This window comes from Didymosphaeria variabile (genome assembly GCF_027946475.1).
Source record: "Didymosphaeria variabile strain IMI 356815 chromosome Unknown scaffold_6, whole genome shotgun sequence".
Lineage (NCBI taxonomy): Eukaryota > Fungi > Ascomycota > Dothideomycetes > Pleosporales > Didymosphaeriaceae > Didymosphaeria > Didymosphaeria variabile.
In genome coordinates this window covers 2,910,563-2,933,222 of record NW_026611625.1, presented here as the reverse complement: position 1 = coordinate 2,933,222, position 22,660 = coordinate 2,910,563, and the positions used below count along the sequence as shown (strand labels likewise).

At 52.7% G+C, this 22,660-nt stretch overlaps 8 protein-coding genes across 8 annotated transcripts; 4 read left to right on the top strand and 4 right to left on the bottom strand.

Moving 5' to 3' along the window:
- Positions 1–171: 171 nt before the first annotated feature.
- Positions 172–1,543, bottom strand: SSF1 (rRNA-binding ribosome biosynthesis protein; the record flags this gene model as incomplete). Its single annotated transcript, XM_056217628.1, has 2 exons — positions 172–1,296; positions 1,355–1,543. 2 exons carry the CDS (start codon positions 1,541–1,543, stop codon positions 172–174), a joined length of 1,314 nt encoding a protein of 437 aa, XP_056069184.1.
- A 242-nt stretch (positions 1,544–1,785) lies between these two features.
- RRP3 (ribosomal RNA processing protein) lies at positions 1,786–3,294 on the top strand (the record flags this gene model as incomplete). Its single annotated transcript, XM_056217627.1, has 1 exon — positions 1,786–3,294. One exon carries the CDS (start codon positions 1,786–1,788, stop codon positions 3,292–3,294), a length of 1,509 nt encoding a protein of 502 aa, XP_056069183.1.
- A 747-nt stretch (positions 3,295–4,041) lies between these two features.
- On the bottom strand, positions 4,042–6,857 carry N0V89_008873 (uncharacterized protein; the record flags this gene model as incomplete). The annotated part of the gene is made up of 5 exons (XM_056217626.1): positions 4,042–4,617; positions 4,664–5,044; positions 5,072–5,626; positions 5,894–6,695; positions 6,742–6,857. 5 exons carry the CDS (start codon positions 6,855–6,857, stop codon positions 4,042–4,044), a joined length of 2,430 nt encoding a protein of 809 aa, XP_056069182.1.
- An 853-nt stretch (positions 6,858–7,710) lies between these two features.
- On the top strand, positions 7,711–8,523 carry RIB5 (Riboflavin synthase alpha chain; the record flags this gene model as incomplete). Its single annotated transcript, XM_056217625.1, has 3 exons — positions 7,711–7,741; positions 7,797–7,919; positions 7,967–8,523. 3 exons carry the CDS (start codon positions 7,711–7,713, stop codon positions 8,521–8,523), a joined length of 711 nt encoding a protein of 236 aa, XP_056069181.1.
- A 1,126-nt stretch (positions 8,524–9,649) lies between these two features.
- Positions 9,650–13,871, top strand: HMT1 (Nuclear SAM-dependent mono-and asymmetric methyltransferase; the record flags this gene model as incomplete). The annotated part of the gene is made up of 13 exons (XM_056217624.1): positions 9,650–10,017; positions 10,841–10,918; positions 10,975–10,988; positions 11,098–11,193; positions 11,240–11,351; positions 11,403–11,683; positions 11,734–11,771; positions 12,441–12,616; positions 12,701–12,714; positions 12,769–12,788; positions 12,849–12,958; positions 13,012–13,343; positions 13,393–13,871. 13 exons carry the CDS (start codon positions 9,650–9,652, stop codon positions 13,869–13,871), a joined length of 2,118 nt encoding a protein of 705 aa, XP_056069180.1.
- Positions 13,872–14,353: 482 nt separating this feature from the next.
- Positions 14,354–16,654, bottom strand: N0V89_008870 (uncharacterized protein; the record flags this gene model as incomplete). The annotated part of the gene is made up of 4 exons (XM_056217623.1): positions 14,354–15,163; positions 15,212–15,952; positions 16,030–16,269; positions 16,322–16,654. 4 exons carry the CDS (start codon positions 16,652–16,654, stop codon positions 14,354–14,356), a joined length of 2,124 nt encoding a protein of 707 aa, XP_056069179.1.
- Positions 16,655–17,907: 1,253 nt separating this feature from the next.
- On the bottom strand, positions 17,908–18,629 carry N0V89_008869 (uncharacterized protein; the record flags this gene model as incomplete). The annotated part of the gene is made up of 2 exons (XM_056217622.1): positions 17,908–18,406; positions 18,460–18,629. 2 exons carry the CDS (start codon positions 18,627–18,629, stop codon positions 17,908–17,910), a joined length of 669 nt encoding a protein of 222 aa, XP_056069178.1.
- Positions 18,630–19,596: 967 nt separating this feature from the next.
- Positions 19,597–21,779, top strand: N0V89_008868 (uncharacterized protein; the record flags this gene model as incomplete). Its single annotated transcript, XM_056217621.1, has 3 exons — positions 19,597–19,878; positions 19,927–20,052; positions 20,103–21,779. 3 exons carry the CDS (start codon positions 19,597–19,599, stop codon positions 21,777–21,779), a joined length of 2,085 nt encoding a protein of 694 aa, XP_056069177.1.
- Between the last annotated feature and the right edge of the window lie 881 nt (positions 21,780–22,660).

Sequence of the window (22,660 nt, the reverse complement as noted above, 5' to 3'; positions counted from 1 at the left end):
CCGAGGATGAACAGTCGCAGACCAGGCCTGTCGATCAGATAACTTGGTATCTCTCCCATCCGCTCTGCTGTAGCTGGATTCGCTGACGCAGAGACAGCTCCACGAATAGTATACATCGCGACGAGATAGATGGGAAATGGGTATCATTATACGCTCATGAATGCGTCCCAGCTATTCATCATCATCTTCATCCTCCTCAACCTCTCCATCCTCATCATGCCAGACATCGTCATCCATGTCATACTCGTCAACATCTTCCATCTCTTCATCCTCATCCACTTCGTCTTCGCCCTTCTCACCCCTCTCCTTCCTCTTCTTTTCGATGTTCTCCCTTTGGATCCTCCTTCGCTCTGCCTTCTCCTTATTGCGCTTCTCCCACAGAACATCTAATTCCTTTTGCTCTTCTTTAGTCTTTGTGACAAACTCGTGCCACATGACCTTCCCACCAGCAACATCCTCCTCCACCTTTGTCAGCCTCAACTTCAGCCTCGGACCAATTTCGACAAGCTTAACAGCGCGCTTCTCGACCCTCGGCCCGCTCGCTTTCGACTTTGATGCTCCTTCGCCCAACTTCAGGCGCTCACGCTCCTTCTTCGACATGACCTTTGTCCGTACCGGCGCGGTGACCTCGACCTCAGCGTCCGTATCAGCTTCCGTATCGCTAGCAGATGTGTACCCTGCGGCGGATGGATCCAGCATATAATCTGCTACGTCCTCGAGCTTTCCCAGATTTGGCAGTCCCCGGCCCTTCTTCTCCCGACTCTTAATGAGCTTCTCTGCAGCGTGTAACCTCCGTATTGCTTTCGGTACCCCAGTTATTTTGGTTGTAATAGCATAATGTCTTACGCTAACCGTAATTGTTCCATTGTCATTCTCCTTCGGCGGCTCGCGGTTGAGAAGTAATACCCGTTTAATCGTGTGTAAAGGCGTAGTATGCGGTTGAATAGGCGGAAACAGGCCCTGGAACATATCTGTGACTAGTTTCTCGAGATGTTTTGGCGGTGCTGCCTCGCCCAACTTATCGCGATCGGCGTCTGAAGTGAGGAAGTTGTTCATTACTAGGAGGGGAGCGACGTTGTAAGCATTCGCGTCGGCGCGGTAGTGCTTGACGCTCTTCATGATGTCTTTCGACAGCGAGTATTTCTCGACGCGGAAGTGGAGGGTGGGACCGTGGGGTGTCTTTGCGAGGCGCATGTTTGTGTTCCCAGACTCGGAGCGCGAGAAGAGGAGGAGGTGGGTTACGCCGAGAGGGCCGGCCATGGTGGTGTAGTCTCGGAGTTTGTTCGCTCTCCGTTCCTACATTTGGTCAATTGCTGCTCAAGGCGTAAGCTGGATGGTAGGAATGCGAACGAACCTTTAATCGCACTGCGGTGTCTGGCTGCATGACTTGTCGTACGTCCTGAACCAATTGCGTGACGCTGGATCCGACTTCGCCGGCACCTATCCGAATAACCATGCTTTTAGGGTTGCCCTCCTTTGGCTTTTGCACGGCTTGCTTGTCCGCGACGGACTGCTTCCGGCGGCCGCTGGTTCCTCGCGCCATGACGGAGAAGTATAGCAGGTCCGAAGAGTGTGAGTCTCAGAGTTCGCTAATTAGAACAACTGAGTAAGACCTCGCTCCCGGTAGGTCGATGTGTTTGCTTGACCGTTTTTGGAGTGCGGTGAAAGGTTGCGACTACCCCAAAATTTCTCGAAATCTTGGCGCGCGTTGAGCTTATCGATAGGGAAATTTGTCTCAACGAGTCGTCCGCCCGCCCATCGACGCTTGCACAGCAACACGACAATATGCCTGCAATTAAAAGAAGAAAGCTCGATGCGCCCACGAATGCTGCGGGGCCTTATGCACAGAAATCCAAAGTTTCCAAGCACTCCGAACGACCTTCCAAAACCACCCCGAAGCCCGCCGAGCGCAAAGTCCCAGAACCCGCGCCTGAATCGAGTGAAGATGACGTGGTAGACGGTGAAGAGGAGGTAGACGAAGAGGAAGAGAGCACACCAGCCGATGTAGGAGAAACTTCAAAAAAGACTTTTGCAGACCTCGGCGTACGAGAGGAGCTTTGCGAAGCCTGCGCCAACCTCAAATTTACGCACCCGACGCCCATTCAGGAACAATCGATACCGCTGGCACTTGAAGGACGCGATGTAATTGGGTTGGCGGAGACAGGATCTGGAAAGACAGCCGCATTTGTACTACCTATCCTCCAGTCGCTCATGGAGAAACCACAAGCTCTGTTCGGACTCGTGCTTGCGCCAACGCGAGAGCTGGCGTATCAGATCTCACAGCAGGTCGAGGCGCTTGGAAGCATCATTAATGTCAAATGTGCTACGCTCGTGGGCGGGATGGACATGGTCGCACAGGCTATCGCGCTCAGTAAGCGGCCGCATATTGTGGTTGCCACGCCGGGACGATTACTGGATCATCTGGAGAACACCAAGGGCTTCTCATTGAAGCACTTGAAGTACCTAGTCATGGATGAGGCCGACCGGCTCCTCGATCTCGATTTTGGTCCCATCCTCGATAAAATCCTAAAGGTACTTCCACGAGAGGGGCGCCATACCTACCTCTTCTCGGCCACCATGTCCACCAAAGTAGAGAACCTCCAGCGCGCCGCTCTCCATAACCCCGTCCGCGTCAGCATCTCTTCCAGCTCCCACCAAGTTGTATCCACCCTGATGCAGAGATACATCTTCCTCCCCCACAAACACAAAGACCTCTACTTAATCCACATTCTTAACGACGCTATCGGCCACCCAACCATCATCTTCACGCGCACAGTGAACGAAACACAACGGATAGCCATCCTCCTCCGCACCCTCGGCTTCGGCGCCATTCCCCTTCATGGCCAGCTAAGCCAGTCAAGTCGTCTAGGTGCCCTTCAGAAGTTCAAGTCGAGATCCCGCGATATCCTTGTTGCGACTGACGTCGCTGCCCGCGGTCTGGACATTCCCTCTGTCGACCTTGTTATCAATCTTGATCTACCGCCCGATAGCAAGACCTACGTGCACCGCGTCGGGCGCACAGCCCGTGCTGGTAAGAGTGGTAAAGCCATCTCTTTCGTCACGCAGTACGATGTGGAGATATGGCTGCGGACGGAGACGGCGCTGGGGACGAAGATCGAGGAGGAGGTTGTGCACAAGGACGAGGCTATGGTGCTGGCTGAACGAGTGGGTGAAGCGCAGAGGGTAGCTGTCAAGGAGATGAAGGAGATTCACGACAAACGTGGGAGGCGAGGCGGTGCAGGTGGGTTCAAGGGAAAGAGGGGCAGAGACGGGATGGACCAGGAGGAGGGTTAGGTTGCTTGTCCAGCCTACTTCATTTCGGGCTTCTTCGTGGGCTTTAGGCACTGTATGCTTGAGGAGTTAAGGGATTGATTCTGTGACCAGCGAGTCGTGCAGAGGAGAGTTTTGTTGATACCAGTGATTCCACAAGAATAAAATACAATATACTTCGGTACTGTCAAAGAAAAGGTAGTATTCGGGGGGATTTATACCGCGATCAATCACTTACATGCGTGAATAGATATCGAGAAGAGGATCAGACTGCTGTTGAACGTCAGAGAGCATTTAGAAATACACATGGGCTCATTTCAGCAAGCTCCTCGTGTGACACTTTGTGGCTCGATACACAAGAAGAGCATTCGCTGTGCGTGAGGTCAAGTTACCCTAGGATACATTGTCCGATCCCGAGTTTACCTTGGGTACAAACGTAACGTACCCAGAGACGCATCACCACTATGCCATACAATTTCCGTAAGAAGCATTGTAGAATACTGTTTATTCATGTTCATCCTCGTCCGGCGTCGGCGAGTTCGAGAAGACTGGCATATCCCTCCAGTTCGGAGGCATCATCTCCGCCAAGAGCCCCCTCATATGGCCTTCATTCATCTCGCTCAGCTCACTACTCCCATCACCGTCATCCGCCCCGGTCTCCTCATGATCGCTCGGATCGATAGTCTCATCCTCATGCCAGAACCTCACCCTTTTCGTCCGCTTCAAACCGCCAGGCCTGAACTGCGAATTCACGCGCGGATTGCCGACTTGCTAAGCCCTTCCAGATTGAACGCCCTCCATCGCGTCAGCGAGGACGCCATCGGCGCCCATGCCAGAACCATCTCCCTTCCAGCCATGAGAGAACACTTCAAAATTGTCATCTACTAGCCATTGCAGGTCTTCAGATTCGGGACGGAGCGTGCGCGCAAGGCCATTTCCGGCTTTGGGGTAGTTTGCAGGAGGATCGCTGTCGTAGCCATCATCATAGTCTGCTTGATCTGATCCGCCATTCGGATTTGATGGAGGATTCATAGTTGAGGGGCGGTGGATGCTCATCTCGCCGAGGAGCTGAGCCTCTGAAGGGTCGACATCTGACCCGCTTGCATTTGTGAGCTGCTGGAAGCGCAGGGTGCCGCTTGTTGAGCCGTGGCCGTTCTGTGGTCTCGATGTTGATGTTGACTGTGGGACGAATTTGGGTATTGATGGATTCGAAGGTGATGTGGCCTGGTCTGGGATCACGTCGTGGACGTTGGGGGGAAAGACCGGCAGTTCTGGGTGGCGTATCGAGGCATGCAGGAGAAGAGATACTAAACGTGCTTGTGGGAGGGTTGAGAAATATGCGCGTTTCTATTTCATGTCAGTCATATTCGCGTAGGGGTTATCAAGGACTCACTTCATCGATAGACAGTCCTTCCGCAGCGGTCAGGCCGTCTGTTCCCTCGATGACGACCTGTTTTGATCGCTCGCAGGGTCCGCACAACCATTCCTTCTCCAGCACATTGACAACTTCATTGTTTATCGGCGGGTTGTGACAGTATTGATGATATGCTGTATTGCAGCTATCGCAGAAAACGATGCGGTTGTTGGTAGGATCGGTGCCGCGATGGCAAACCTTGCACTGCGCCGCGAGGATCGTCTTTGTAGATCTCCTCCGTTTGACCGTTTGTGTAGGCTCTGGAAGGGTGGGAACGAATGCGACGGGCCTGTTCACGCTGCGACCAGACTTCGTCCGTGTTGGCAATGGCGTATACGAGTCAGAGATATCAGAGTCTCCCTGTTAGGAGTCAGTTTACAATAGAACCAGAGCCAGATGCGGCGCATTCACATCGCTGTCCTCGCTCTCCGTCCTCTTTCTTTTTCCGCCTCTTCCACCACCTCTCCCCCGACCTCTGCCTTTGCCTCTGCCTGATCCCCTGGAAGCGGGCGTCGACCCCGCTGAGCCCGCACCACCCTCTGTCTTCAATGGCGTTCCCAGTCTTCCACCTCTGCCCCTCCTTCCATTTCCAGCTATTGGTGGGGGCGTCGGGAGCTTATCGCTGGTAACGTAGTTCTGTAGCACCTCTGCTCGCTTGGCCTCGAAAGCAGCGGTTCCAGCTGTTGCATTTCCCTGGTTTGCTTGCAATCTTTTGAGAATCTCAGCCGTAGCAGCCGAAAACTGTGGAAAAGACGGGCCGCTAATGTTCGAAGTAGAAGCGATAGTGTTTTGCGAGGCCCATGGTGAAGGTGGTATGGGTGCGTTTGGTGCGGGTTGCGCCGTAGATGTGGAGAGGTTAGTTTGGGCAGATGCGCCGCTCACGGGACTTGGGCGATTGAGCGCTGTGGGATCCGCTGTCCTATGATTTGGAGGATCCATGTCCTATAAGGAATGTTTGCGACAGTATCGCAGGTAAAAGATAGGTTGTCTGCACTTGCGGGCGCAACTGTGGAAGGGCACGGTGATGCGCCGTGTGGAGTGCCCGATCGGCGAAGGTTGTTGCTGGACTGGACCTAGCGGCGAATGCACGGTTGACTAATGCGAGGTGCAGGCGAACGTTCCTCCTTCAAACAGCTCTGGAAAAAAAGCATTGTTTACTAGTGTATGTTGACATCCAATGCCAATTCATATTGTATAGGTCTATGCTACAACACCTTCACTTCGCAAGCTCTCAATGTCTTCCGATCCCATACCAAGTGTATCTCGCAGTATCTCGTCAGTATGTTGGCCCAGAGTTGGAGGTGGCGTTCTAATGCCCGGTGTCGATTCGGAGTATTTTACCGGCGTATTCACGAGCTTGATCGGGCCACAAGATGGGTGCTCGACTTGTTGCACCATTCCGCGAGCGATGGTGTGGTCATGATTTAGTGTTGCTTGAACATCATTGATGGCTGCGTATGGCATCCCACAGCCTTCTAGAATGTCAAGCCACTCTGCTGTAGTCTTCTTCTTCGTCTCGCTTTCAATCAAGTCTTCCAAAGCATCGCGGTTCTGTACCCTAAGGGCGTTCGTCTTGAATCTTTCGTCTAGTATCCATTCTGGCTTACCGATCCTTGTGCATAGCACACCGTACAGGCGGTCATTGCCCCCACCTAGAAGAATATCGCCATCGGAGGTTTTAAATGCCTTGTACGGTACGATTGACGCTACAACTGGTAAGCTTATGGAGTATGCCCATGCACGGTTGAACTCACGATGCGAAGTACCCCATCGTCCCGAGTCCTTTTGGCCACTGATGAGGGCCGAGCTAGCGATGTTCGCAAGTGTTGCAATTTGACAGTCACTGAGCGCCACGTCAATATGCTGACCTTTTCCAGACTTGACTCTGTTGAGCAGTGCCGCCATGATCGAGTTTGAAGTATACAATCCCGTGGTAAGGTCGGTCACAGCGACCCCGACTTTGACTGGAGGACCGTCGCGGGCACCCGTAATGTGCATCAATCCGAACTCGCTGCTTCATGTTAGTATGCTACTGGTGCGAGACTCCATGCACGTACGCTTCAACCATTACGTCGTAACCGGCCCGGTTGCTGTAAGGCCCTGTCTGTCCATAGCCAGTTATGCTGGCATAAATAAGGCCAGGGTTTATCTTAGAGACTGTAGCGTAATCCATCGCATATTTGGCCAGCGACCCGGGAAGGTAGTTTTCAACGAGTACATCGCATTCCTTCACTAATCGGTGCAGGATATCGACGCCGGCAGGGTGAGCGAACGAAAGACCAATGGATCTTTTGTTTCTGTTGACCTAGGTCAAGTCAGCTCAATCCTTGTGAAAATTTCGGCGTAATTACAGCTAGATAATAGGCACTTTCGCCAGGCCCTTCCTCGTTACTGTTGACGTATTTAGCGTACGGCGGGCCCCAAGCTCGAGTATCATCTATTCGCAACAATCAACAACATGCTCGGACGCGCATAGAACACACGCATACCTCCTCTGGTAGGGTGCTCAATCTTGATGACATCCGCTCTGAAAAAATGTCAATTCGACCCTCAAAGCTCCCAACTTCGGATCGTTGGACCGTACGGTTGCCATTTACCCAAGGTCACCAAGAATTTGTGTGCAATAAGGCTATCCCATGGTTAGTGAAAGAATGTGAGATCTCAGCGACTGGACATACACCGGCTAAGACTCTGGTCATGTCAAGGACCTTGATGCCCGCCAGCGGAAGTGTACCGTTGCCATCGCGTGCTGCGGATGCTAGGCATCTTCGCGACGGGGTTCTGGACCAATTGCTTCGGATTTGCGAAAGCGAAGACCGAAAAACGCTTTCGGAGGATCGGACGAACATATTGAAGAGTATATGCGCAAGAGGTCAAAAGATCAGACAGCTTGGCTTCACGCATCTAAGAGATCTCGAGACCCCCGAAGTTCCCCGCCCGAGGCCAAAGCTCTGGCGCAGACGGCAGACCGAGGCATCTTGGCTCTGTTGACCCCGCCACTGCTAATGTGTCACCCACCATTGACAATGTTTACCGGCCTCGTGGAAATTATAGGGAGTAAGGGATCGGTTCCCATTCCCACTGCCTGCATCTTCCAGCTAACAATGCAAAGCTGTCACTGCCCTAGAGCAGCTTGACAAAACAGCGAGCGGAGGCGGCGGAACCTCGCTCACCATCAGCGATGCACAAGCCATCTTGGAAGGCGCTCAATTGGGGGACAGTATCGCCATCAATGGTAGGGCAACTCTAAATGTTGCAAGAGAGGGCTTAACAAGTTCATAGGAACATGTTTAACTGTTACGGATTTCGACAAGACTTCCTTCAAGGTCGGCGTCGCTCCCGAAACTCTCCGCAAAACGAACTTGGGCTCGCTCACACAGGGCTCCAAAGTGAACCTTGAACGCGCTGTTTCAGCGTCAACACGCATGGGGGGCCACTTTGTGCAAGGCCATGTCGACACGACCGCGACCATAGAGTCTATCACTCCCGACGGAAACGCGCTCACCTTTCGCTTCAAACCGCGCGATGCAAACGTTCTTAGATATGTGGTGTACAAAGGATACGTCACCATCGATGGAGCCAGTTTGACTGTGACAAAAGTGGAGGATGGGCCTGAAGGCTTCTGGGAGGTCATGATTATTGCCTACACACAAGAGAAGGTTGTTACGGCATCGAAGAAGGTTGGCGAGGAGGTCAATGTTGAGGTCGACCAAGTGGGAAAGTACGTTGAGAAGAGCGTAGCCGGCTACTTCGAAGGTACCGCAAATGGCGAGTTCGCGATCCTCGAGAAGATGGTGTCGAAGCTGGTTGATGAGAGACTGAAGGCGCTCCAAAAATGAGGCACACTTTGCGGCTTCGGCTTCATCCTTGCTAGACCAACAACCCGCTGCCGAAGAGACCATGCGTGCGGTCCGAACAAGACCGACAGGCCCCTAGCATGGCACACCGGGGGCTGATCAGGCTCCCAGATATCCGTCCTTCGCACTGGACCTATAGCAAGTATTTTCGCATCGCACATTTCCGTTGATGCCTGAAAGTAGACAACCAGGGCGGCCAGCTGGCCGTGGCACTGAAGAATGAGGCGCAGCCTTACTTCTCCTCTCTCTAATATAAAGACGTGATATCTCTACGAATGTGCGCTTTTGCTCTTCACTTCTTAATCTTGTGGTTGCGCCTTTGCATTTGGAGATGCTCTTCAGCATTACCAACGAACATCTAGCGGGGACGCTGTTGCCTAGCAGCGAGTGCAGATGCATCGCACCATCTGCCCAACCACAGAAGGAAGCGCAGAAGCATTCCGATGTCATCGGCACATATTTGCAGCTTGATGATGAGTTGTTCTCTATTTTGATGCTTCCATGGCTTACAATGCTCGACTAATGTAGGTTTACGTGCGCCCGATCAGGCAGAAGCTCGTTCCCATCAGCAATCAGACGCCTTTCCAATGCGAAGACCGCAGATTCTCTCGGCAAACATGCAGGACGCTTCCATATTTGATGGATGCGGTCATCCCAGCCGTGCCGCACGTCTTTGGTCCGTCGCCCGACGCTGCTAAATTGGCCTTGCATGTCAGGCGCACGAAGACGGTCTCGTCTCTCAGCACGCCGCACGCACATGGGAAAAGGTGGCCCGCGGATCGAAAACTTCAGTTTGGGGGCCAAAACAACGAGCAAAAAGGCATTGAACGTGAAGAGTTGGACAATTGCAGCGGCAGACAAGGTGCAGTACGATACAGGGTTTTCGTTGATTGGTGTGCATCGGCTTGCCTTGCTACTCGCGCTGGACACGTCAACAACCTGCCGTCCCTCACTTTGAAGCCGCTGGTCCCACGCCAGAGACGCTTATTCCCAGCCTTGCCACTCGTCCGCCCTTTCGCTCTAATTCTCTCGTTGTCTTTTGAATCTCGGGCATATCGATGCCGTAGTCTCTTTCCCCGCTTGCAGTTATCCTATCACGCGATTCCCCATGGACTGGCGGCTCCTCGACCATGCCAAAGATGCGCAAGACACAGCGACCGCGCTCAGTACTTTCCTAGACGAGATTCCAGAGTACTCAAAGGAGATCAAGGGCGACATTGCCGAGCTCTTTGCCATCTCGAGCGCCCTTGATGTACTGCACGAAGACCTGGAATTGTCGCGCTATGGCAGGTACGCTGGCCGCATCTTGCGTGATCTCGAGATATGTCTCCCTAGCCTGAGTTATACGCTGGAAGACATCCGAAACATCTTCAACAAGTCGAAGCGAAAGGGCCGACAGCATCCTGGAGCTTTCCCCGGTACCCCACCGTACGCGCAAATCTGGGAAGATGCGTGCGACGAGATGCGGGGCACAAGGTATCCCTTTAAGTGCGCGTTTGGAAATGTATAGAACCTATCTGCAAGGCTTGCATGATATCTTGAGGAGGTAGGTTGTCGTGGTGGCCTGTGATTGATGTGTTTAACGACGAATAGCAAGGAAGAGGACGGCGAAGTCGACCACATTCGGGCTCGGCTATCAAAGATACTGAAGAAACAGGAGCCAATTGACGATTATTTCACCAGGCTGTCGGTGGATCCACGTGCACATGGTATGCTTGTGTTCTCTTCTCTACTTGTTCTTAGCCTCCATCTCGCCATCTCCGAAAGGGCCCCTCCGCTTGGCAACTGGCGATACCCGTCTCCGAGCGATGGCTTCTTTCTTGTATCAAGACGTATATTCCTGCTTTCCGCAAACGCATAGCGCATATGAGTACTATCTTCAGAACCCGTACAGGCCACTAAGTCCTTACCCCACAGCGCCGCGAACGCCCCAGCCGTATCACTACCACAACCCTCCATTGCCTCCAAGGCCGATCGTTGAACGGGGCACCACATATCCAGCTTATCATCATCAACATCCACCTCCGCCGCCTCCGCCACCACCACCTCCCCCACGTTCTCCAGTCTATGGCGACATACCATTTATACCGCCGATCGTACCAGAAGTGCCGCAGTCACCCACCTACTCAAATGCATCTTCAAACACTTACTCGTTAAATTCTAACGATTCGGGTGGCCCGGCCGCTCATTGGGCGATGAAAATTCTTGATGGAAGGCATTCTTCTACCCCCCTTCAAGACTCTCGGACAAGCGTAAGCAGACTCATTCCATCCATTTAACCTTGACTGATTGTTATCAGAACTCGGTGCCTCGGACGAGATGAGCCACAAGCTATCGAGCGTCTAATGAAAGACGGCTTCGAGAAAGTGCTGGAACTGTATGTAAACCAAACGCAACGTTTGATCCGACTAATATAGCTAAGGCCTTTTGAAGCGACAAACGTCTGGGTGAGGCTGTATTGGCGATCTGACGACAACCGAGCAAGGATCCTGTTCCTGACACTCGATCCAAGCGGACGAAGGATGCGTTACTGCTTCCCGCTTACCGGACTAAAAGTGTTGCGAACCGAGTCGAGTTTGCAGCTCTGTCGTGTGAACCGCGAGGATGGCCGGCTCGACCTTTGGGCTAATTTGCGCTTCACACTATACGAACGTACGTTCTCAGAACCGGGCGAGGATTCACGAGCTGATCTGGCCAGGTATGGTGCTGTTCTATAGCACCATGGTAGCTATGAAACGACAGGATAACACTCAAGCACCGCCAGGTTTAGAAGACATCTTTCAACCTGGAGAACGAGAAGAGTTCGGAGGGTACGGTGCTATCCCGTTGCCCTGTACAGAGGCGTGACTGACCAAATACAGGGAAATCCAGGATAACTCTTACTTGCATGCAATCCGCATCTTCCGTGACACGGATTCAGGGTGCGTACGGTTCGAAGCTACGCCTCGTCGTGGACCATTGAAGACTATTCCCATCTGGACGGCCTTCGTCACCCAATACATCGGACATAAGAGCTGGATGAAGCGGGTGGGGCCACAGACCATTTCGTTCCGTGAACTTCACCCTTACATGTTCACTGATGGGTACAAATTGCCCAAGGGCCCGTCAGGCAGGTACCAATTGACATTCACCACACCGAAAGGTACGTGTTGCGCTCCACATGTGCACCTCAGCCTGGCTAACCAGCACCAGACATGCGAGACTTTATGGAGATCTTCCACAGGATTCGGGTTCGATAAGCGGCCCCATGAGTCCTGTAATATGAGGCACGACGCCGTTTTCCCTACGGCCATCTCTTCCTTCCGTTTTCTATCTACTCGGCATCTCAAAAGCGTCCAAAATTGTTTCGCGAAGGGGGTAATACTGCAGACGCCGGCAAAATTGATCGTCTCGGACTGTGGCCAAAACCCTTTGAAGGGCCTGAGTGCCTTCTAGGTAGGATATCTATTTCAGCTCGCAGCACAAAGGCCCACGACATGGCAGGCAAAGTGTACGATTGCGCCTCCACTAATATATCATGGAGATGATCCTCAATAGAGAGCTTTGGTTCGATCATCTTATGAGGGCGAAAAGAATTTGGATTAACGATTACGAGACCACGACTTCAATGATTGTAGGAGGAAGGTGCCAAAATGCAACGATATACCCCTCTCAGTACGACTAAAGTTGGAGGGAGGCAATCTGCTGTTTAGCGTCGCTTATCTGTATTTAGCTATCATCGTTGCTTAGATCATTGCAATGTAGCGTTTCTGTTTCCCGTAATTCTTAATGTGAAGCTTCAAAATGTTGAGACTAAGACCAATCCCTTTTACGGTTGATCACTCTGGGCTAATTCGGGCCTAGAACGGTTTTCGCGCCGGCGGGGCAGAACTCATGCTGTGCATGTGGACCGTGCATAGAATTTTCGCTTTGCAAACTACTACCAGGGAGGAACGCTCAGTCTTGAACCTTCCTCTACAGTGTCTGGTACTCTTGCTTCAGAAATCACTTTCCTCACCATGGCTTCTTCACACACCGGGGGCAGAAGCGACCCGCTCGCTGCCATGGCGCACTCCGAGGCGCATTACTTTAACAGGTGGGCGCTCCTCGCTCCACAGTGGCCAGCATGAGGCTTGACTTGAGAAGAAGGATTTTGCTGACTATGGTTTGCAAACTACAGCTACAACCACCATGGTCGGTTACAGCAGTCTACAAATATTCGAGAGTTATACTAATATGCGCATAAAGGTATTCATGAGGAGATGCTGGTGCGTACCGAGCCATCACACGACCGCAACAAAAACAGTCGCTAATCGTTCTGTTTGTAGAAAGATGAGGTCCGAACCAAGAGCTACCGTGACGCCATCTACCAAAACGGGCACCTCTTCAAGGACAAGGTTGTCCTCGACGTCGGATGCGGTACATCCATCTTGAGCATGTTAGACTACCTACCCTCCTGCCCGACGGCAGACGCTTATACATGTGTGATAGGTTCGCTGTGCGTGCAGGCGCTAAGCATGTCATCGGTGTCGACATGTCCACCATCATCGACAAGGCGAAGGAGATTGTCGAGCGCAACGGCATGAGCGACAAGATCACGCTGCTACAAGGCAAGATGGAGGAGGTCAAGCTACCGTTCGATAAGGTCGACATTATAATATCGGAGTGGATGGGATACTTCCTTCTCTACGAGTCCATGTTGGACACCGTGCTGTATGCGCGCGACAAGTACCTCGTCAAGGATGGGTTGATCTTCCCGGACAAGGCAACCATCTTCATGGCGGGTATTGAGGACGGAGAGTACAAGGACGAGAAGATTGGCTGTACGTAGCGCAACTTTCTTTGAAGAGTGTCACCCACTAACAGGAACAGTCTGGGACAACGTCTGGGGCTTCGACTATACCCCGCTTAAAGCCACCGCCATGACCGAGCCCCTCGTCGACACCGTCGACCTTAAGGCTGTCGTTACCGACCCCGCCCCCGTCATCACTCTCGACCTGTACAAGTGCACCGTCGACGATCTCTCCTTCCGACTGCCTTACGAGCTCAACGTTCGCCGCCCCGACTTCATTCACGCCATTATCGCCTGGTTCGACATCGAATTCTCCGCCTGTCATAAACCCATCAAGTTCTCCACCGGCCCTCACACGAAGTACACGCACTGGAAACAGACAGTATTCTACCTGCAGGATGTGTTGACCGTCGAGGAGGGTGAGAAGATTGTCGGCGAGCTCGAGAACAGGCCGAGCGAGAAGAACCACAGGGACTTGGACATCACAATCTCGTACAAGCTGAACACGGAGGACATGCACAGGCAGGCGACCGGTCAAGGCACGTACAAGATGTGCTAGTGGCTTTTAGACGGTGCTTATTAAGGCATTCTTATCGGCGTACCACATGAGTAAGGGTCGGACTTCACTTCTCGGATAGACTACCTTTTGTATGGCAGACCGGCGTTAGGAGCCAGCCCGGGAGAGTAAATACCAAGAAAGCTGCGTCGGCAGGATACGAGATCTGCGGCGGTTGGGGCTGTTGGAGTCCGAAGGGGTGAAAATATCTAGGGTAGCATGATACGATTCACGAAGAAGGGACCAAGTCCAACGATTGGGAATTCCTCCCCTACGAACACAATCATACTCACGTATATGCAAGAATGTGTTTCCAGAGAGCAGAGCAATCAATCATAACGCGAAGAACCACGGATATACAAAGACTGCTACTACATCGTCCAGGAATATTAGTCAATTATGTCCCAAAAAACACACAACGCCGCTCATGCAATCATGTCACGTAAATACGTAACGTCGTTAACGAGACCTGAGCTTCAGAGCGACTAGTCCTCAAGCCCTATCCCCATCCCACTCTCAGGATCCTCCCACTTCTTCGCCTTAAGCACCCTCATCTTCTTCACCGGACTCGAACTCCTCAGCTGTCCTTCGCGCTCCTTAGCCTCCAATCTCGCCATCAACACCTCGTTTACCCTCTCTAGCTCATCCACCCGATCTCTCAGCGCAGGGTCAGGGTCCTCATACACCTTAATCTCATCCCGCATCTGCGCCTTAGTCGCCTTGATAACGACATCAATCTTAGAATCAAGATGTTGCGCCTGTGAGTCTTGCTCGTTGTCCAGCGCGGATTGCCATCGCCGGCGCTCTGCGGCGACGGCGGATTCCATGTCGGCGAAGCACTCATCGCGGATTTCTTGCTCGAGATCTTGCATGTAGTCTTCGGCTGCGCGCCAGGAGGCTTCTGCTGCTTTCCTGCGGGCGGTTTCTTCTACGAGGCGCAGGGCGAAGATCTCGACTTCGGCGGTTAGGCGGGCGATCTCTGCGTTAGCAGCGTCCATCTCTTCAACGATGGCGGAGGGTGTGGTCCGGCCTGAGGAGGTGCCTGTGGACTTTGAAGGGCCCGTTGCAAGGATATGTGTTGAGGTGGTAGAGGGGATGCGCGGGACGGTGACTTCGCGGGCGAGCGCGGAGTACCGGAGGATCTGGGAGGTGGCATTGAAGTCGCCTTTGGGGTCGGCGGTGACGACCATGATGGATTTCTGAGGGTGGTGGTGGTGGGTTGTGCGGTTGGACGAAGGGAATGAGTTGGAGAAGAGGAGCTCTGTGAGTTTGCATTGGCGGAAGGGTACGACGTTCTAGGTGGTGTCAGTAAGGGATTGTAACAGGAGCGTCGGTGAACGTACTCGTGAGCCTGCTTGATGGTCGGACTGCATCTGCATGCACTGACCGAGATACATGAGGGACTCGTTAATCTTACCAGCCTCTGCCAGTGTCTCGCCAGCCGTCTTCGCGTTTCGTGCACGCTCAGACCCAGCCAAGTCAACGATGGTGAGCGTGCTGCTTGACCAGGGTCCTTTGCGCTGCATATCGCGCTTCTTGACCTCTACGCAGAAGAAACCATGACTCCGCGAGCTGACGGCGTTGCTTCCGGTGCCTGCTACCTTGCGCTCCATGAGTCCAGTCTCGAGCACCATGAGCGCCTCTTCAAAGCTTCCACAAATGATCTTCGTAAGACCAGCCACGACCTTGCGGTCCGGACTCTGTTCCGTGCTCTTGAATAACAACGCCCGTCGCTTCAGATTCGGATGCTTGCTCTTCGTTGCGCTTCCGGTCAAGAGATCGAATATACGGTCATTGTACACTTCGTACATGGAGATTACGATCGCATACTCGGCGGTCTCGTCAATGGGTAGATCGATATCGTGAACGCTCGGCGACTGCGGTAGCGCAGAGGGTCTAGGTATCTTGTTCGAGCGCGATCCGCCATTCGTTATGAATGAACTGCAGTCCTTTTTCTCGGGTAAGCCTGTATTCGAGACACCTCGGGTAATGCTTTGAAGAGCGCCATTCACGGGACGAATCGAGTGTATGGCCGCACTTGCGCGGGTGGAGAAGGTGGCTTGGAGGATAGAATGCCACGCATCCTCCGGAGGCAGTTGAAGGAATGATGACAAGGAAAATTAGATAGAGAAAGGAGGAGACAAATGAAAAAAGTACTAACCGCCATGGGTGTTTGCGCCCGGGAGAAGCGCGCTTCGGACTGGTTGTCGCCGTACAGAGAATCTAGGAAGGCGGTTGCCGTGAAAATGTGCGCTTCTGATACATCGGCCGCGGCGAGGGATGTGAAAGCTGGTGCGCCGTAAAAGGACTGAACCAACTGCTCTCCGGTGGATTGGAAGAGTACGTCGAGCGCCATCTGTGTCAGGCCTCGTTGTGACTTTGTTCCGAGAATTGTATGACTCTGCGCCGTTTTGAGTATTGGATCATAGGCGGAGATGCATCAGTAGCCTTACCTTGCCAGAGCCGGTAACGCCCAGAGTTGCGAGTAATCCATCTCGTCCATGATGTCCTGGAGCGCCGAGCACGCCCTCAATCATAGGGATCACGCCAATGCCCTTGAACAGTTCCTTTTGTCGCGCCTCTTCCTCAAACACCTGCGTAAACGCAAATCGCTCGACAGCTCTCTTGCGCTTATCATCGGTAGGTGGTTTGATAGTTATGTGAGTGGGGTGGCTGGCTTCGCCATCCTCGACGGTAAGAAAGCGATCGCCAGCTTTAGACGGGCGCAGGCGCAAGTAAACATCGAAGAGCGAGCTCGACGGTCGCGGTGGAGGTTCCATAGGCATCATTGCGAAGTGCAGGCGGTGTGGATAGAATGTTTTGCGTAAGTCTGCAGTAGTATACCACCGGTAATGGAAGTGAGTGACGCACGCGCTCGCTTGGTAAACAAGCGCGCGAGTCGTTGTCGCGGCAACAACGCATCGGATCGCCCCATCACGAACGTTTCGTCGCCCCCACCCCCTCAATTCATCCGATGTTGTTGATAACCTGAGCTTGTCTTGTGGATGAGATTTTCGATCTAGAGCGTCGCAGCATTGTCACTTAAACTGCCTAGTCGTGGCAGGCGCTGATCTGGCCCCGTGTTTTGGCCTGCTGAAGAGATAGGACGGTGGGACATCGCTGAAAGTGTATACATTTGCGCAGAACTCGTGCATTATTCAAGAGGAGCTTTCTGAATTGACGCGAAAGTCCAGGTCGATTGTCATTAAAGTCTACACGCTGTGGAACAGTCAGCAGACTCAAAATGTCCTCTTGGTCTTGAACACTAGAAACACTACTTACGCAAAGAGTGGCACGAGGAGGTGATGAAGCTCTGCCAGGACGTCAGAGGATACATGGCCTTCGACGATACCAGGAGGTGATCGATTGGGGGAAAGGGGAAGCACGGTACACAATACACACATATGCTGCGTCTTCAGCATTTTGGCTGGTTCCTTCGGACGCAAATGGGAGCATCACTTTCATCGGGATCCCAGGAGCAGAACGACGAGTTGCTGCACAGTCGAGGCATTGGTCTTGCGAAAGAATGGCTTCCATTTTGCTGCAACTAGCATCCTGACTGCACATGATCACGATCCATTTTGATCACAGAGTTCCAGGACAAACAGCCCTCGACGAGATGCCCGATCCGGGCCTTTCTTGAGAACCTCCTACGACATTGAGGAGGTCTATAAGAATCATCGAAACGGTGTCTATACTGTGACTTCGGATTGATAGTGGCTCGCTTAGAATGAAATTTGAGGGAGAAGTTCGACACGTGTGCTACACTTATGGCTTGTGCCTTCGTGCCATGACGAACAAGGTGCGTTATTTACCATAATTTTGTTAGATATCATGCATCCGCCACAGACTACGTTCACGGTAGTTCACTGGGCTTTTAAAGCGCGGAGTGATGTGATCAAGGTCCGAATTTGAGTATAACGCATTGCCAGTACTATACTCAACCATAACCGTAGATCTATGGTCTTGTATGTTCATCAAATTGATCCTCGCTTCCTGACCCGCTCACTGCAGTGGTTCCATTCCCCATTGTTGACCTTTAAGCGCCAGCAGCCAATCTCCAGCAAACGTTTATCAGCGCACTCGTAGCACTAATATGCGCCAGTGTCCTAGGCACCGCAATATTTGCGAGGTACGCCGGATAATGCACCAGCAATTTCGCAACCACGTGGAAACCCAGCAGGTTCACCACCTGGGAATCCGTCGGAGCGATAACCTGTGCCAACGCGGCAGCCAGTGCAAAGCCTGGGAAGTTCTCCATGAGGGCATAGTGCGCAGATCGCAAGCGCAGAGGAAGCCCCTCTAAATTCGTAACGTGCTTCCGCGGATGGTCATTGTCGAGCCCCTCTTCTCGAGCCATGGCCTGTCCGGCAGCAGAAGCGGCTCCAGAGGCTCCGAACGTCCAGAAGAGATAGATGGCGGCGAGGGCTGGAATTGCTCGACCACTGGAGATGGATGAGATACCAACACCGGGGACCAGTTTGATGAGAGTCTCGCTGAGCTTCTGGACGACGCTGTTGGGTTTTGTGAGATAGGAGCTGGGGCATCGTCAGTGTTTTGTAGTTCTAGCTATACAATTGTGGATACGAACGTCAACGGGACCAAGGCAAGATATAAGGGTGCAGCGCCCAACACAGCTGCTCCAGCTGGATTGATTCTGGTCACCGTCAGTTTCCAATTTTGGTCTAAAGCGTTAGTGGTCACGGACACGCCATTCTCGGCAGCAACCTGCTTAGCCTTCTGCTTCTTCTCGTCCGACATGTCGTATGCTTCTTTTGAAGGCAGCTCGAATGTTATGGACGTTGTCCTACTGTAGGTATAAGAAGGTTTGCTCTGCTTATGACTACACCGGGTAATTACCGAGGAACCCTGTTGGCGATGACGTCTTCAGTATGCGGGGTTGAGCTGCTCTCTTGATGATGTACAGAAGGCATTTGGTCGGCGCGCCGAATTATGTTATGAGGAAGGCACGCTGATCATGGATTTGGAATTGAAGCTTAGTGGGCCCTGCAGATGCAGATGTCAATAGACAGACCCTAAGGGTCGCACCCGGTGGTAGCATCACGCGGACCAGCGACGGAGCTGATTGAGATATGCAATGCTGCGATCCCTGGTACTTGGTATGTTGTTTGCGACGACGAGCAACTATCTTTTTGATTTGTGTGGTTCATTGGGTGATACAGAATTGGTAGTGTGGCACGGCAATTGCACCGTTAGACGTTGCCAAGTTCGAATGTCTGACGAGATGGGCATACAATCCTCCTGACTGCTTGAGACGGGGTGATTGTATCGTGAGTAGCAAGTCGCACACTTGGAAACATGGAAACAAGGTAGCTGGACAAGGAGTGGATCACGATCGCAGATCCTCGATGCGGTATAGATAAGCGAGCGTTTCCCCAGAGTGACGGGACCTCAAGAAAACGCACTTTGAGGGACACGCTTACCGGAAGCATCTCCGACCCGTGCAAACCCTCACAAATGTAAAGCCTAGTGTAATCCCGCTTCCCATTTGAAGTACAGTTAACGCGAATAAAATTACCACTTGGGAAAGCGATGTTGCTCGTTATCGGCATTTCAAGATCTCCCTCATGGATGATGTAGTGTGGCTTTGTGCACGCGCCAATGACGCAATGGCAGGGACGCGTAGGTTCTGCGCAAACAAACCTCCAACGACACAGTTTCTCCAATACACCTTCTTCCCATCCTGTGAGCTTTATTCTTAGCGAAAATGTCCGGCGGGGTGGTCTACAAAGATTTGCTCCCCATTCCCGCGGAGGATCCTCGTCAAGAGGAGGGCACAACACCTACATTAACAGACAAACCGACTGAGAGTCACGCCTTGGCTCTGGAGGCTGCAAAGAACCCAGAGCTCGCTGGAGCTGCACAGATGGCCCATGGAGAAGAGGTTGTAGATCTGGGCTGGAATGAGCCTAAAGAAAAGGTGGAGGCGCCGCTTGTGGGAGGATTGGACAACGAGGATCTCTGGGTGTTGGTTCGAAGATTTAATAAGGTAAAAGTGCTGTAAACTTAGCTCCAACTTGTACTGACGCGAGAGTAGCAAATGTATCATGTCAAAGAGATCCCAAACCCGCCTCCCGGTGGCCTCGACCTCAATATTGCCGACGAAGAAGAGTTCTCACCCGACAAATTGAGGAGCAATATCGAGCGCCTCTATATGACAATTGTAGGTCCTTGTATCCTTAGATGACCTAATCCTTACTTACTTTACAACAGGGTCTCGGGATGATGGGCTTCGGAAAGCATATCATGCGATTGCGATCATGGCGCGAGACGAGACGAACGTCCTGGTTTTGCGCGGCGTACTTTGCTGCTTGGTTTCTCGATCTACTAATCCCTGTCCTATCCCTTACCGTCGTGGCACTCATCGCCTATCCACCGATCCGTCCGATACTATTTCCACCTGCCCCAATCGCTCTGGTGTCTAGTAACACTGGAGGTATTCAGAAGCCGAAGGCAGGAACATTGGGCAGTCATGACAGTGCCACGGGTGCCCCGGAGAACCACAAGGGAGAGGCAGTTGAGCAAGAGGCTAGCAACTTTGTCAGTGGTATTGCTTCTATAGCACTATCAAGCGCGACCGGAAAACATCCTCAAGGTGAACCGCCAGCGGAGGATGATTCTCCAGCAGATGCAGTCCCAGACCCTACCTCTATTGCGATGAGCGCAGCCGATGCGAAAGACAAAGCTGCCGGTGGCACGCCTACGAAGAAACATGACAAGACGAAAGTGCCCATGGAGACCGCGATGTGGAGTAAGATGCGTCCCATCATGCACGGCCTCGCTGATGCAACTGACACCTGGGAGCGTTTCGCGAACGCACTGTCGCCTACGCCTCCCTTTCCTCGAGATCGCTATCGCATCCGCTTAGCTGCGGTCGTCGCGCCTATTGTCCTCATGTCTCTCTTCGTCACTTCCTACATGTTCATGAAAGGCATCACCTTTGGCGTAGGCTTCAGTTTCTTCGGCGATCCAGTCATTCAGCCAGCGTTCGCCTACCTGAACCGTGAATTTCCCAATTGGCAAAAACTTCTCGAGCTGCGCAACACCCTCCTTAAAGGTGTTCCAACGAATGCTCAACTCACCATCACACTGCTGCGTATCGGCGAAGCGAACAAAGCACCACTTGTGCCTCCACCTCGCATCGACGAACCGCCGCCAGACAAGCCCGCCGAGATCAGCGAGAAAGATCTGCGCGCTGCTGGTGCAGACTGGCCCCTCAATGCCACTCAGGAAGAGCTCGACGAAGCCCTGACGCATGATCCAACCACCGCCCACGAGACGGCAGGCTCGGATATCGACTCAGCCAAGGATTCCAAGCACGGCAAGAAAGGAAGCAAGATCCTCAACTTCTTCAAAGGCACCGTCAAAGGCGGCGTCGAGACCTCCATGGGCGCCGACAAAGTCAAAGCCAAGGTCGGCAATATGCACGCGAAGAACCGGCTTGGTGCTGTGCCTAAGCCTGGCGAGAATCTCACGTCTGGTCCTGTGGAGTTCAAAGGGAGGTATCACGGCCACAAAGGCCATGTGTACATCACGTCTAAAGCCACGGTTCCATGTGTCGCCTTCTCCACGGACAGCACGATTGAGAAGGTCGGTACCGAGGAGAGAGAAGATTTGCACCCTCAGTGGAGCATTCCCATTGGCGACATCAGCGAGATGAAGAAGGTTGGGGGGTATGGCTGGAAGGCTAAGCTTGTCATTGGCTGGGCGATGGGAAGAGAGGTTGCGGATGGCTTGGAGATTGTTCTGAAGGACAGACCTCCGATGCCAGGAGACAAGAGTCAGAAGGCTGGCGAGCCGATCAAGTACAAAGTGACTGCTCTGCCGTTGCGAGACGAGCTGTTCAATCGGCTGGCTAGTATGGGAGGGCAGAAGTGGGAATGCTGGTAAGCGCATGGAACTGGAGGTGTTAATAAGGGTTGAGGTTCGCTGGTAGGCAAAATACCCTGAACGGTTACTGGGAGGGTTTCGTACGAGTGATGAGTGCACGAAATACTACGTTATTGATAGCTTCTACGCTGCACATCCTGTCCTATTCTGATGATTTTGCGGAGAAGGCTGTTACACTACATTGGCTACGAAGTGTATTCAGTCCTGCGCATAAAACCTATGCTTCACCGGCTGAGACACGATATCCGCGTTCATCTCCGAAATGTACACGGACCCGGAGGTACTGTGTACACTGCGGAGATGATATACATAATGCGGGGCCAAGGTTTTTCCGATGGAGATAAGGTGTCGTTCGATCTGAAAACCCCGCGACGCCACGTGCAATCTTTGAGGATGCTTAACGCCGGGTCGATCAGTTTTTAACACCGCGCGCTGCACGTGACTCATCATTCACTAATGGATGGATCACGAACCGCTTTATTCTGGCATCCTTTGAACGAGAATCTCAAATCTGAAGATCTACATCATCACTACGTTGGCAGATCCCGCCCAGCCTTGCAAAAACTGAAATCTTCGACCTCGCACAAACTCGCCCGACCATCCGTCCCGCCCCTCCGCCAAGCATCGTGAGATGAGCATTACAATTTTTGCGTCAAGAAATTCCTGCCCTTGCCACGACAAGATCCACGACAGGGTCTCACAATGACACGCACCCTCCCGCTAACCCACCTCCAGCCGCTGCTAGAAATTTTCCCTTTTTCTGCCAGCAATTTTCGCGGCGGAAAAGTGGGTGGGACGGACACATGCTAGCCTCGGGCTCAAGCGAGGCTGCGGTACCCTGCGGCAGGGTCTCGGTATGTACGGGTGCCCGCGTCGCCGAA